Source organism: Habropoda laboriosa, unplaced genomic scaffold (genome assembly GCF_001263275.1).
Source record: "Habropoda laboriosa isolate 0110345459 unplaced genomic scaffold, ASM126327v1 scaffold9, whole genome shotgun sequence".
NCBI classification, from domain to species: Eukaryota; Metazoa; Arthropoda; class Insecta; order Hymenoptera; family Apidae; genus Habropoda; species Habropoda laboriosa.
Window position 1 is genome coordinate 2,771,901 of NW_017100191.1, and position 13,678 is coordinate 2,785,578.

At 32.2% G+C, this 13,678-nt stretch overlaps 5 protein-coding genes across 5 annotated transcripts in view; 3 read left to right on the top strand and 2 right to left on the bottom strand.

The window, feature by feature from the left end:
- LOC108580330 (solute carrier family 25 member 40) overlaps positions 1-2,142 on the top strand; it is a 2,564-nt gene extending 422 nt beyond the window's left edge. The window contains exons 2-8 of the mRNA XM_017944057.1: positions 351-650; positions 734-900; positions 1,002-1,136; positions 1,205-1,370; positions 1,445-1,641; positions 1,704-1,785; positions 1,898-2,142. Coding sequence (XP_017799546.1) covers positions 533-650; positions 734-900; positions 1,002-1,136; positions 1,205-1,370; positions 1,445-1,641; positions 1,704-1,785; positions 1,898-2,106 — 1,074 coding nt within the window. The 5' untranslated portion in view covers positions 351-532 and the 3' untranslated portion in view covers positions 2,107-2,142. The remainder of the gene's footprint in view (positions 1-350; positions 651-733; positions 901-1,001; positions 1,137-1,204; positions 1,371-1,444; positions 1,642-1,703; positions 1,786-1,897) is intronic.
- Positions 2,143-3,075: 933 nt separating this feature from the next.
- Positions 3,076-6,030, top strand: LOC108580323 (ATP synthase lipid-binding protein, mitochondrial). Its single transcript, XM_017944050.1, has 5 exons — positions 3,076-3,252; positions 3,710-3,789; positions 3,862-3,963; positions 4,727-4,847; positions 5,278-6,030. Exons 2-5 carry the CDS (start codon positions 3,745-3,747, stop codon positions 5,439-5,441), a joined length of 432 nt encoding a protein of 143 aa, XP_017799539.1. The 5' UTR covers positions 3,076-3,252; positions 3,710-3,744; the 3' UTR covers positions 5,442-6,030.
- Positions 6,031-6,843: 813 nt separating this feature from the next.
- LOC108580375 (transcriptional adapter 3-A) lies at positions 6,844-8,229 on the bottom strand. Its single transcript, XM_017944110.1, has one exon. It carries the CDS (start codon positions 8,227-8,229, stop codon positions 6,844-6,846), a length of 1,386 nt encoding a protein of 461 aa, XP_017799599.1.
- A 502-nt stretch (positions 8,230-8,731) lies between these two features.
- On the top strand, positions 8,732-10,912 carry LOC108580368 (peroxisome assembly protein 12). Its single transcript, XM_017944103.1, has 7 exons — positions 8,732-8,788; positions 9,217-9,392; positions 9,679-9,787; positions 9,867-10,063; positions 10,134-10,502; positions 10,587-10,672; positions 10,755-10,912. Exons 2-7 carry the CDS (start codon positions 9,273-9,275, stop codon positions 10,864-10,866), a joined length of 993 nt encoding a protein of 330 aa, XP_017799592.1. The 5' UTR covers positions 8,732-8,788; positions 9,217-9,272; the 3' UTR covers positions 10,867-10,912.
- Positions 10,913-13,221: 2,309 nt separating this feature from the next.
- Positions 13,222-13,678, bottom strand: part of LOC108580270 (merlin) — a 3,026-nt gene continuing 2,569 nt past the window's right edge. The window contains exon 9 of the mRNA XM_017943980.1: positions 13,222-13,599. Coding sequence (XP_017799469.1) covers positions 13,222-13,599 — 378 coding nt within the window. The remainder of the gene's footprint in view (positions 13,600-13,678) is intronic.

Sequence of the window (13,678 nt, forward strand, 5' to 3'; positions counted from 1 at the left end):
TCCGAAGGTGCCATACCAGGGGAGTAATCTGCATGCGGTAAAAGTTCCCAATCCAGTGAGAAAATCACCTCTTTTGCCCCTGTAGCTGTATGCGGGCAGGCGTGTTGTGGAGCAGTATCAACTTGCGTTTGCGTTGTCCAGATAATGGCCTTTTTCTTTCGATGGCGTCATTTAAATTCAAGAGACTGTTGATTGCAGTCTGCAGTCATTGTTTCTCTTGAATTAAGAAATTCATAATTCAGGATTTCCTTTATGTCCCACCATATGCAATCAACTGAAATTCGTCAGAAAGAACTTATTTCTACACCTAATAAATAAATGGTATATAACCATGTTAAAATTTTTTTTAGATAACTGATACTCGAACGAAACTGTGTTGAACTTTAAGGAATTAATGAATTGACAGGAATATCATCATGTTAGTACACATGTGTGTTATGGTTTCTTTCACTCTAAAATGATCATAAAATTATTCATAAGGAAATATGTTATTGCTCGGTGTTGTCAGCGTAGCACGAAATAAAAATTTGAAATGAATAAGCTAAGCAGCATACCACCAGACTTGGACCTGGAGGATCCAAGATTTAGGATCAAACCATATCAACAAATTGTTGCTTCTTGTACTGGTGCTGTTATTACGTCAGTTTTTGGTATGCAAATAAATAGAATAATTATTTTATTTATAGAAATTTAAAAATTATTGAAAAAATATTGTTACACACTTTTTTTGTAGTGACTCCTTTGGATGTGGTCAAAATTAGACTCCAAGCTCAACAGAAGGCTATGCTTTCTAACAAATGTTTTCTTTATTGCAACGGTTTAATGGATCATTTGTGTCCATGTCCAAATGGTAAAGGTCCAGTATGGGTCAGAAGAAATGGAAAATTTAATGGCACAGTGGTACATCTATATTTACTATTTTGTCTTAGTTTAGATATTATATATATATTAATATTAAATATAGTAAAATCTAATTAAGTTATATATCTATTTGTTTGTAGGATGCGTTCTTGAAAATTGGTAGAAATGAAGGTATTCTTTCATTATGGAGTGGTTTAAGTCCTACTCTTGTTCTAGCAGTACCTGCAACTATAGCATATTTTGTTTCATATGAACAGATAAAATTATATATTAAGGTAAAAAAATTCCTTCTTTTAGCTTTTCTCAAGAAATTTCATTTTCTAATACTATTTATATTTTTTAGGATAAGTATAGTAAGAGGTATAGAAATGCTACTGAAGTTACCATGGAGCAGCCATTCTGGATTCCCATGATGGCTGGAGCTATAGCGCGTATTTGGGCTGCAACCTTAGTGAGCCCATTAGAATTAATTAGAACAAAGATGCAGTCTCAAAAATTAAGTTATGCTGGTAATTGATTCTACTTCTAGCTCCTATATTCTGATTTACATTTTTGTACAATGCATACTTTTGCCATCTTTCAGAAATTTTGCAAGCATTGAAAACTGTTGTAAAATATAGCGGAGTCTCTGGTTTGTGGATGGGATTGGGTAGTACCCTTCTAAGAGATGTACCTTTTAGTGCAATTTACTGGCTACATTATGAAACTATAAAGCAAAAATTTCGTGGGGCACAACAGACTTTTACTTTTAATCTTACAGCAGGTGCTATAGCGGGATCTGTAAGTATTTTTTTTTTTAAATTCAGTAAAAAAAATTGAGTTTATGCATATTATTTTTACAGATAGCTGCATTTTTAACAATCCCATTTGATGTAGTAAAAACTCATAAACAAATAGAAATGGGTGAGAAAGAAATTTATTCAGGTATCATAGACGCTTTTATTGTTTACTTTATCTTTCATTTTCATTCTAGTTTTAATATATTTGTATTTTTACATTTACGATAGCCATATCTTAATGTAAGTACTAATTACAGATAAACCTGGACACAGTAGTGGAACTTGGATTGTAATTAGAAAAATTTATAGCCAAAACGGAGTGAGGGGACTATTTACGGGATTAACGCCGCGTATAATAAAAGTAGCGCCAGCGTGCGCGATCATGATCGCGACGTTTGAACACGGGAAACGATTTTTTCAATTGTACAATGCCAACCAAGTACTTCAACACGAAAATGATATATAACTTCTACAACACAAACGCCAGACTACAGAATGACATACATACGAATTATTATATTTAAATAAGACGAATAAATTTTATTTAAAATTTAAATCTGTATGCAGTTCTTTACAAATACTTCGAACTGTATTATAACCTTAAACCATGTGTTCTACATACTGTACATTCATTCTACTTTTTAAGTGTAAAGACGCTATATTTTGTACTACAATATGTTCATCTAACTTGACAATATCAAATTACTCGCAAAAATTAATGAAAGAAAAATTCTGATTTCAAGTTCCAGGTCATTTATAAAACTAATTATCTTACAGTACTAAGTATAGCAGTCGAAAGTTTGAACTCTCGTTGCACATGGCTCAATAACTAATCACTTTAAACTTACAATACCTTAACACTCTTCTTATTCAATAGCTGATCTGTGATATTTTATAAAAACAAAAGTATAGAGCGTTCTATTTAAAAAACTCAGTGACCTACAAAACTTGGTACGTAAACAACGTATAAAAAACACATTGCAATATATGTTCTCCTTAAAATCATGTAACCTCTGCATTGTACATTCTTTTATGCAGCAAATAAGTTACAAAGAATTATCAAAAATTTTAGTTAACATATAAGTGAGAAACTATACTTACATTATCGACTATCGATACTGACTCTATAACGCTAACCTTTAAGCTTACTTCATACTATCTATCCGCGGCAACTTCACATCAAAGTAAATCACCAGCATTGAATCAGAGTCAAATCAAAACCTGTATTAGTCGATATTCTAAATCGTCGATGCTCTCATTCCAATCATTTGCAAACGAACTTTTCCTACAGAAAATGTTAATAAAAAGAGATACAATTTTTGGTGTAGAATAGTATTAGATATAAATAACGATAAATTTCCGGAAATGCTTAACAGCAAAACGTATCCTCAGTCACTGCAGACGAAACGCCGTTCGGCTAAATTCGGTTGGTCGATAAACGTAGTCGGCGAGAATCGGGGCGTTGGAAGTGGCGAATAGGTCATCGCACGGAAGTCGGTTCGTTTCGTTCAGTCAGGATAGGCTGTTCGCGAGGGGTTTGTTCACTAGTCACTCACCAATTCAACATTCCAAAGGCCGGGTCTTCTTACCGCCTCTTCGATTCTACAATTTGGTAAGTGTGACTGTTTGCTCATCGTGAATTCATTTAAAATAAAAGAAAATATCTAAAAGCTTTCGATTATCGTCCATTTAACATCGGTTTTGATTAAAATATTATTGAAAAAAGTAGGTGTTCGAAAATTCTTAGATAATCGAGAGGAAGAAATAGTTAACTATGTCAGCCGACGAGAGATTACGAGAAGTGGCCATTTTGTAATCCATCATCGGCCATTCTTCAGCATTTTCTTCACAATTTTATATTCCTTTTTCGTGATAACAGAAATCGCGGATTTGATATGAGTTAATTTTGACCCCGTATCCCTTCAAGTCTTGTGTGTAACGATTTCATTGGTACGTTACGTAATCCTGCGCTACGAACTACCGCTTCGTGGCCAGTGGTACGCTGCCGTTCGCCGGGTTAGCACGCGTTTTTCGTGTACTTGCATTTAAATTCAGATATATCATTTCAGATACTCGTTTCAGCGACCACACTTCAAACGTCACTATGTACGCCTGTACTAGATTCATTGCACCTATCGCCAGGTCGACCGTGAGTAGAATTTCTTTCCGATTTTCGTTGTTATTATATAATCATCAATAATTTCATCTGTTCACTTCTTAGTTGGTCTCTGGAACCAAGAACTACATCCGGCCGCTGAGCAGCGCCGTGGTAACCCACAGCCAGCCCATACAGCAAAACCAGCTCCAGAGCTCAGTTAGTGCTGTAAGTAATTCTGCTGTTTTCCTATTTCCATTGCATAACCTCTCCTCGTTTCAAGATTACATAAGCGGTTTTATTTTCATAATATGAAGTTCTTTGGTAAAAATCAAGGGTTCTTGAATTAAGTTGCTGGCTAATGGTAATTAAGCCAGATTTTGGCATGTGTCTCTATGAGAAGTTACAATTTTAACTTATCTCGCAAAGAACATGCATTTTGATTAGAGTAGAATACAATCATAGAGTGAATTCTTAAGATCAATTATTCAAAATAATATAAGGTATAATAGTGAGTAACTTCTTCTTTGAAATTTGATTTTTTAAATCAGGTATTAGTTGAACATTTTCCTTTGAAGTTTAAGTGAAGATGATGCGATGATGCAATGATTTAAAAGAAATAAAAATTTAATGATATTTTCTATTAATAAAATTAAATTTGGTAATTGAGAACATGTAATGTAATAGTAATGTCTCCATTACCAATTTGATTTTACATCAAGCCATATGTATGAGAAGGCATAGAATGCTCCTTTTAATTCAAGAGGAAAACTTAAGTTCACTTTATTATGTTAAAATATTGATCAGACATGCAGATTTAATGGAGACAAAGATTATATAAGTCTTACTGCTTGGTACATAGAAGTAGCCTGATTTTATGTAATGTAACACTGACACATTAGATTTTTAATTTCTTTCAAAACTTTCAAATATTTTAAACCTTCTCTGACATACTGAGAAAATAATTTGTGCTTGAATAATTATTTTTTAGTCTTCTTTGGTGCAGTCTTCACTTGTACGTAATTTCCAAACCTCCACAATCAGTCGTGACATTGATTCTGCTGCAAAGTTTATTGGTGCTGGTGCAGCTACTGTTGGTGTTGCTGGATCAGGTGTGTATATAATTCTCATATTTACTTTTTATTTTATATTTAACAAATAAATAAACTTTCATTATCATCATGGAAACTCCCGTTTCTGTTTTATTATTCCACTTTTCTCGTTTAAGGTAAAGAAAAAATTAAATTTATGTTTCAGGGGTTGGTATTGGAGTGGTTTTTGCTTCCCTAATACTTAGTTATGCTAGAAACCCATCCCTAAAGCAGCAACTTTTTAGTTATGCTATCCTTGGTTTTGCACTATCAGAAGCAATGGGTCTCTTTTGTCTAATGATAGCATTTATCATATTATTTGCTTCTTAATCCTAGTTCCTTCCAAGTCAATCTTCCTGTCACAGTAAAGTTATAACACAAATTCCATTTGAGTCAGTTTTCTATGAAAATAATTGTGCATCAAGCTTGAAAAATGATACTGTGATTTCAGGTGCTGGAATTGGATCGGTGTTTGGTTCTTTAATTATTGGCTATGCCAGGAATCCCTCTCTCAAACAGCAGTTGTTCTCATATGCCATCTTGGGCTTTGCCCTGTCCGAGGCCATGGGTCTCTTCTGTCTTATGATGGCTTTCTTGCTCTTGTTCGCGTTCTAAGTCACCAAAATCGCATGAAAACACAATACTGCTAGTTTTAGTGCGTCACTGTCAAAGCAACGTCTTCTGATTCTCGTAAGAGAAGAAGCAGAAGCTGTCTTTGGCACACGGGATGCCATGAAATCATTAGAGATGTTCGAGTATCCGGTTCTCGACGGGGTATGCAACGGTATGACAATGAACTGAAATGGCGGCTGTACACGTGTATGTTGGATCATCGATCGAACCGTCCTTAACCCCTTCTGGGCCTTTCGACTAATTTGTAATCATTTCATGGTTTACTGTATCATGTAGCGTAAAAAGCCACTCACATTATACAATAATGGATTTCAGTGTAATGAAAACCTGAATAAGAACGTTAACGAAAGTTTATTAAAGAAAATGTTAAAAAGAACATGATAGCCTCGCCTGTAAAACCCATACTATTATATATGCGTACGTATATCTATCACCTTATTCAATGTATCAAGACGTAAGGAATAGTACATGTCGAACATTTTTGTTACCCGAAATGGTTCATCATTGTTGTGCCATCGCCTGCGCACGTTGTTGAGGTAACTTGACGAAGAAAATTGTACAGTAATATCGAATAAACACTTTTGTCGTGAAATTATTATTGAATCTATGAATGATTCTTTTTGAATAACCTTCTCCTTAGATCATAAATAAAAATGCACTCTAAAGCATTCCTTCTGACAAAGATTAATCCTCAGAACGATAATTTAAGATGTCTTTAGTTTAATGATTAATAATGATTAAACGTGCGTATGATATGAACTGTATATTTATTGGTTACGAAACATAAGTTCAGTAACAACCATAGATTAAGTATGTAAACATAGGCCGAAAGTATGTACTCTAGATATATCATTTGAATTTAATTCTTGTAACAGTTATATAGATAGAATTAAGCAATTCTAATAAATTATATTGCAGGTTTTATACATTACATATGCGTGTGTGTAAAAATTGAATTTGAAAATTTAGAAATTTGTGTGGAATCTTTTATATTATTTCATAAATCTTTCTGTGATTTTTCTTTCTATTGATAAAATTCACAATTGCAACAATAAACAAACTTTCAGTTTTCAAATTGTTGAAGTAGAAATTTTTATATATTGATAGCAATGGAAATATTTCGATTATAAAATATTTAAGTTGAATACTATTTATTATTTAACATGTTGCAACTATTCAAGAATAGAATTTTTGTTTACACAAATATAAAATTGTGTAAATGTATCATGAAACGAATCATTTTTAATACGTTACAACGAAATGTAATACGCTATGAAATTTTTAAATGAACTATACACTGTTTAATTTAAAAATTAGATCGATATTATTAAATTTTTATACATAATTTTATCACGATATTGTACAACAGAGTAAAAAATTCCTTTTAATTTGTAGTAGTGCCGAAATTTATAGGTTCTCCTACATTGTTGTGTGGTAACATGTTCAGCTGATCTAAGAGATTCTCCCTCTCTCGAAGACACGCCCACGCTTTCTCTTGTTCTTTCTTTGTCAAGGGTACCTTTCTTTGTTTCGCTAGCATAAGTTTTTTGTAGTGTTCTATTACTTCGTTATCCGCTGTGTTTATTTTCCTTTTCAACGCTTGTCGTTTACTTTCTTCTTGGGCTAAATTTAATAATCTCTTTAACTGTGTCACATTGTGATTAGAAAGTGCACTGAGCTCCTGCTGACACCTTTTTATTTCAGTCAAAATTTCATCGTCTTCTTGACTCTTTTTTTGTGCATCCGGTTCTAAGAGTCCCTGTTCAACAAGTTCTTTGTGCATCCTTAATTCTAAATTAATCGAGTTCTGAATAGTGAGGTCCCTTAAAACAGGAGGATCACTATCCCTGAAGAGTTTATTATCTGTATTATTATTTGCAACATATACATTTTCCTCTAGTAAAGCAGAAACTAATCTTTGAGTCAGAGGTCCTGCTATACTATGAGTTTTTTTATCATTTTTTCCTACTAACAGAGACACATCTGAACGACTCTTTTTTTTGTCCCTGTTTGGATTGGCTGCATCTTCCTCTTGCAACAAATCATTATGTGCCCACATTAAACTGTAGTGGCGACCCAGTGAAGGAATTTTTTTAAAGTCACTAATATCACTATGCGTAGAAATTAATTCTTCTAATAGCTTAATATCATCGGGCATAATGTCCGTACAATAAGGATCCACAGATGCCCAAAATTTATTAGGTGTATCATTTTTTGGTAAGAGTAACTTTGGTGATTCAGATTTGGAACCTTCAATTCTTGCAATTTCATGTACATTTGGAATGACCTGAGAATTCGAGCTAGCAACAGCCTTCTGTTTGAAAAGTTTTGCTGGTAGAGGAGATTGTGTTTTAGTATTAAGCTCTTTTGGCTTAAACTTCTCTTCTTTAACTTTCTTATCCAGTAGTGAAAGACCTTTACCACTTTTGGATCTTTTGTCCCTGCGTTCCTCTGCAGAAGATAAATTAGCTATCTCCTCTTGGAGCATACGGTGTCTTACAACTACAGATGAGAGAAGCATTTCTAATTCTAACTGTAAAGTGTCAAGGTCTTCCATTCCCACTCCTTCGTCTGCACTTCGTTGCAGGATACTACTGTACCTTGGAAGAAGACGGCCATTATCAACAATTTTTAAAATAGGTAGAGACATTGTGGTCTCTGTGCTCTCTGAACTTGTATCAGAATTAAGTGCAGAAGACTGTACAGTCTTCCCACTTTCTCGAACTTTGACAACAGCCTTTTTAGAACTTTGTTTCCCTTTACCCGACATAATTGTGAGCTTTACAGTATACTGGTCTCCTTAAAAAGTTACAACTATAATTCTACTAAGAAACATTCATCTTTAAAGAGTTTCATTGCAGTGATGAGTCATTTTTCTCTTCTTTTGGTAACATAACCTTTTCTTCTTGAATTAATCCTTGCATTTAACGCATCGTAAGTGCCTACGTACTCTACATGAAGAACCTTATTCCTTTTAAGTTGAAATATTCCAATTTGATGTTGTTAAACACGTAGCACTTTAAAGTGTCGTAAAATGTTAGGTTATATGACATCCACAAGTTGCACATACGTTAAAAGCTCCGATCAGCTGGCAGGATAATGTGTAAAATATATATTCAACGTCACCCAATTACGATTCATACAGCAACAGTGAGTCTGCTTTCAAGAATTTAATAAAAATAATATCTTTATTTGTTACTTTGTGTTTAACAAACCGATACAACAAGGGTTAGTTGACTCGTCATACGATCATTCTTTACCACACAGCAGCACTATCGCAAGCGCAAGTGTTCTATTTAGATGCCGTGAAGCATGGCGAGACATAATACGTGTGTAAAAATATGCAAATTATTTCAACATAAAACCTAATATCTTTCTTTCTCTCTTTAATTTGGCAGTTAACTGTAAACATAAACATCCATAGTATTTTGATAATGTCATTTCGTTGGTGATTATAATCTGCTCCGTTAGATGGCTCGATGCTTAAATTTTTGAGCACACATTAGATTTCATGTTCACGTGTTTATATCACTTTGTAAATTACGCAGTCATATTTGTAACACAATATGCTCTGAAGTGATCACATAAATCCTAATTATCATCGATCATTAAATCACGGTTTATCATAATGATCGTATCCCTCATTTATCGCATGAAATGATAACAAACATTTTACTTGGTTCTAATTTCTGACCAATTTTTTCTACACGTTTTTAATAGCTTTATAATTTACATGTGCAATTGTCATGGAACATAGGTCGTTGTATGGATAATGAAAAAGTGGACGGCACTGTTTAGGTAGAGAAATCGAAAATGGCCGAGAAAGGAGCGCATTTAACAGGAACGACATTCACGAGACCTTCAATTTTCGAGATTATAGCACAAGAATCATTTGCGTCCACTGTTGAACCGGCTTTTAAAAAATTTTTTTCGGTAGGTTACATATATATATTTCACTGATCCATAGAAATATAATATAATGGAATATTTTTTATTTTTATGTATTTAAATTGTTAATAAAATATACTCTAAGTTGTCACCAAATTATAGTCAATAATTTCACTTGAAATCGATAGTGAACGTTGCGTTTCGAAATCTGATCAACAAATTTAAATTTGATCGACAATAGATTAAATTGACAATAATTAGTTAATATACATTAGTTTAGAAATTTTCATATTATAAATTTATCCTTCATATGTTTAAATATGAATTTTAGTATATTATATCATTCAACATTGAAAGATATGGACATCTTCTTAGATGGGCAGATGAAGTCTATTTGATTTTCAATGCAATTCTTCAACAATATTATTTTAATAAATATTGTACGTGATTCTTTATATAAAATATCTAAATCGCAGTATTTCTTGTCTGTATATTAATAAAAATGTATCTCTTTTTTAGCTGCATCATTTTCTGAAGCATTCTATAGCTTAAAATGTATATCTGTAGTAAATTCCAAAGTTAAACACAAGCTATCAAAGGAACAGAAAAAGTTGTCTATAATATTAATAGTTTTATTTCCTTACATAAAGAATAAACTTTCCCAGTTAAGTCAACAATACAAACGTGAAGAGGTAGATGGTTATGCTCCAAAATCAGTAAGTATTGGTACGATATACTGTACATTTTTTTTCTTAAATAATATTAAGATTTATTTTTTCTTCACAGAAATTTGAGAAATTATATCATACTTGTGTTACTAAAGGAAGTACAATAATTTTCATGGTATATGAATTTATGGTACTATATAATTATGTACTTTATGTTTCTGGGAAATCAGTATATACCTCGCCACTTTTGAGATTGTTATCTGTTACTTTAACATATGCAGAACCACAGCCTATAGTTAGTGTTTCGGATTTGTTAAGAAAAATTAAACACAATTCCTTTGGTATTAATGATGGCATACATATATTTCAACGAATGGTAACTACATCCCTTGAATTTGGAGCATTTTTCCTTCAGTTCTTGTCATGGTGGACTCAAGAACATTATTCAATAAATCTATTGTCATTACCTATTCCACCACCTCCAAAGGTAAAGGAATAATAAACAACTATTTGTGCTCATCTAAAATTTTCAAACAGAAATATATAAAATATTCTTTTTTATTTATCATAGATTCCAGAAACAGCAAAGCAATACAAAGGCACATGTCCAATTTGTCATAAAGCACTCAGAGTACATACGGTACTTTCGGTATCTGGGTACGCATGTTACAAAAAATAGCATTACAAAAATAAGAAGTTTCAATTCAGCTATAACTCATAAATATTCAATTCTTTACAGTTATGCATTCTGTTATCAATGCATTCTTCCTGTGATACGTAAAGATGGAAAGTGTCCAGTGACAAACTATCCTGCTAAGGAAGATGATTTAATACGTTTATATTTAGAGTAAAATAATAATGTGCATATTTTATTGTACAAGTTGTATGTGTAAATAAAAGGAGAAAGTTTCTATTTTTAAATTTTCTTTCAATGAAACGTAATTTTTAGTATTGATCTGAATTTCACGAAAGAAAACATGGCATGAAATACACTAATTAAAACAAGCAATTGTAAATAACATTTACAGGTACATTCCTCTATGTTACAAAAAAAAATACTGATTTTTAGCCGAAGGTTTTTTCGATTAGTATCCAATACACTCGCATGTAAGCGAATCACAGACAATGGCGCCAGAAGTTCTACTCTATCGATTTCGATTGAACATTCACACCAGACTTTTGGTAAAAATATCTTATATAATGTAATATAATATTCAATACTGAATACCAGACGTTCAACATTCTATTATAGAATCTAAAAATAAGAATGAATTCGTAAAGTAAATGAACAATATCTAAAAGAACTAATCATTTGTATTTATTATTCCTGTACTTCCATATTGTTAAGTAATCAGTGTTCGAGTAGTGACTATATAAACATATTAATAATGCAAAAGGCATCCTTTGACAATTTCATGTTTTTCAAATACAGAGCTTTCCAAACATGGAAATCTTCTCTCATGTGTTTGTTAATATATATTTGAAGCATTTGTAGAAAATTGTGGAACGTTTTAAATATAAAATGAAAAGATTTCAATTTTCTCTTAGCTGTTACATTTTACATAAAGCTTTAATTCATCAGTAACATATTTATTTTATTATAGGTTAATGAAGGAAATTCTGGGAAAATAGGATCATAAAATGTATACAATATTCAGTATAAAAATTAGAATATTTTTTTTTTAAAGTACCATATGGAATTATCTTTTTGCTAATATCCAATGATATGTTACGTTTTAAGATACTTGGAAAGCCCTACTTACTCAAGTAAGAATACTTGAACACTGACTTCTCTACTTACGTTGATAGGAACATTTCTTTCAGAGGCCATAATTAATGCACAAAAATTCTAATGCTCTAGTCTAATCAAACTAACTATGCATAGTATTGTGTTAGTTATGTTTGATGGCATAAGAATCGATAAAAATGATCTGCTTTACACTTACATATAGATAATCTGAAAAAATGTGGCTATGTATATACTCGTACATTGGTCGAATTTTTACATTCGTCTTGTTTTTTTTTTTATATACAGACCTATTATATTAAAATTATTCATGTAATATTAAAATTACTTTGTGTAAACTGTTACAAAGTTAATATCTTGAAATATCTCATTTAAATATGAACAATCCTTCACTACAGGGTTAAAAGTCTATTACATTTGTAACCATAAAGAACTCTTATTCCATATATGTAAAAACTACATAACAGAAAATTTTTTATTTAGCAAAATTAAACCTTTACAGTCTGACCGATGCATGAGTACATTATTATTTACCATTATCAGACTTTTATAATTATATTTCATATTGTATTAAAATTCATTTACAGTCCATATTTCAATAATTTCAAACTTTTTGATTTGACATTAGTGGCAGTTACATTTCAGACTATATGATCAATTAAGTGGATTTTTAGAGTTACAGTTTAATAGCGATCGAACATGAAAATTTTTTGACTTTTTAATTAACTGCCTTTTGTACTTTTACCAATGGAGATTCTGGTCGTCAGCCAGATTAATTTTACAAAAATTGTTTGACTAGACTGCAGCTTTAATATGGTTCTTTCTTTCTCAATAATTCTCCCTTCCTAATCATGCAATGCAAAAGATGCAGGACACAATTTTTATAGGCACATTCAATCACTTCAAGTTTAAGAGTATTGACATATAAAACAGCAATAGTACCTAAGCATGCATTATAATGTTACTAGTTCCCTATAACTGGAACATTATTGTAATTCAATTGTATCAAAACTTGTCAAAGCAGTAAGAGATACATGCTTCTCTTTTGCTTATCTCTATTGCTTACTACTTGATCATTAATATTTAATGATTTTACTTGTAATTTTGATTTCTGTGCATGTACTTTACATAAGAATCTTACTAAGTTGTTTAAAGTTAGCACGATAAAATGGATAAAGATAAATGAGATGGAGACAAACATAAGTTTTTAAGTAAGGGGACAATTTTTACTGCAGTTATCATTCAATAGTAGCACATATGTATGTTCTACTATAAACACTAGCGTGCAAATTGAATTGTTACTTTGCATACAACAAAGCGTACGTTTCCGTATTCTATAACGTATACATATACGTACGTGTCTACATGATTCAGAAATTTCATACCCAATCGCATATCCATTTCCGCTTCTGCCCATTTAAATGTCCGTCAATGTTTCAATATCTTAAGAATACACCAACTATAATTCTTCGAAGAATGCAACTCTGGCCTTAGTGGATCCAGACTTCACTTTTTTTAATGTACTATACTTGTTCTCACCAAGTCGCACTTGTTCTTCGTGTAATTGATCTAACTCGCACTGTTTTTCCCCGACCTTCATAACCTCTATTTCCGTACGCAGTTCTCTCAACTGTTCTTGCAGGTGTTTGCTTTTCTCCCAGTAATCTACTCTTTCTTTCTCAATTTCTAACGAGAGCTGATCCACATCTCCATCAGCGATTAGATCATAAGAGGTTAGGTCAGCTGGTAGAGGTTCTGTGTCTAATTGCAGTGTCTGAAGATCCGCTTGTAAATCCGAGGGAAGTACTTGTGTCGATGGAAACAGATTTGGCACAGGCTATGAAAAAAAATAAGAATATTAACTTCACGTAATTCTACTGTTATATATCTTACAGTCCGGATATTTACAGCGATGG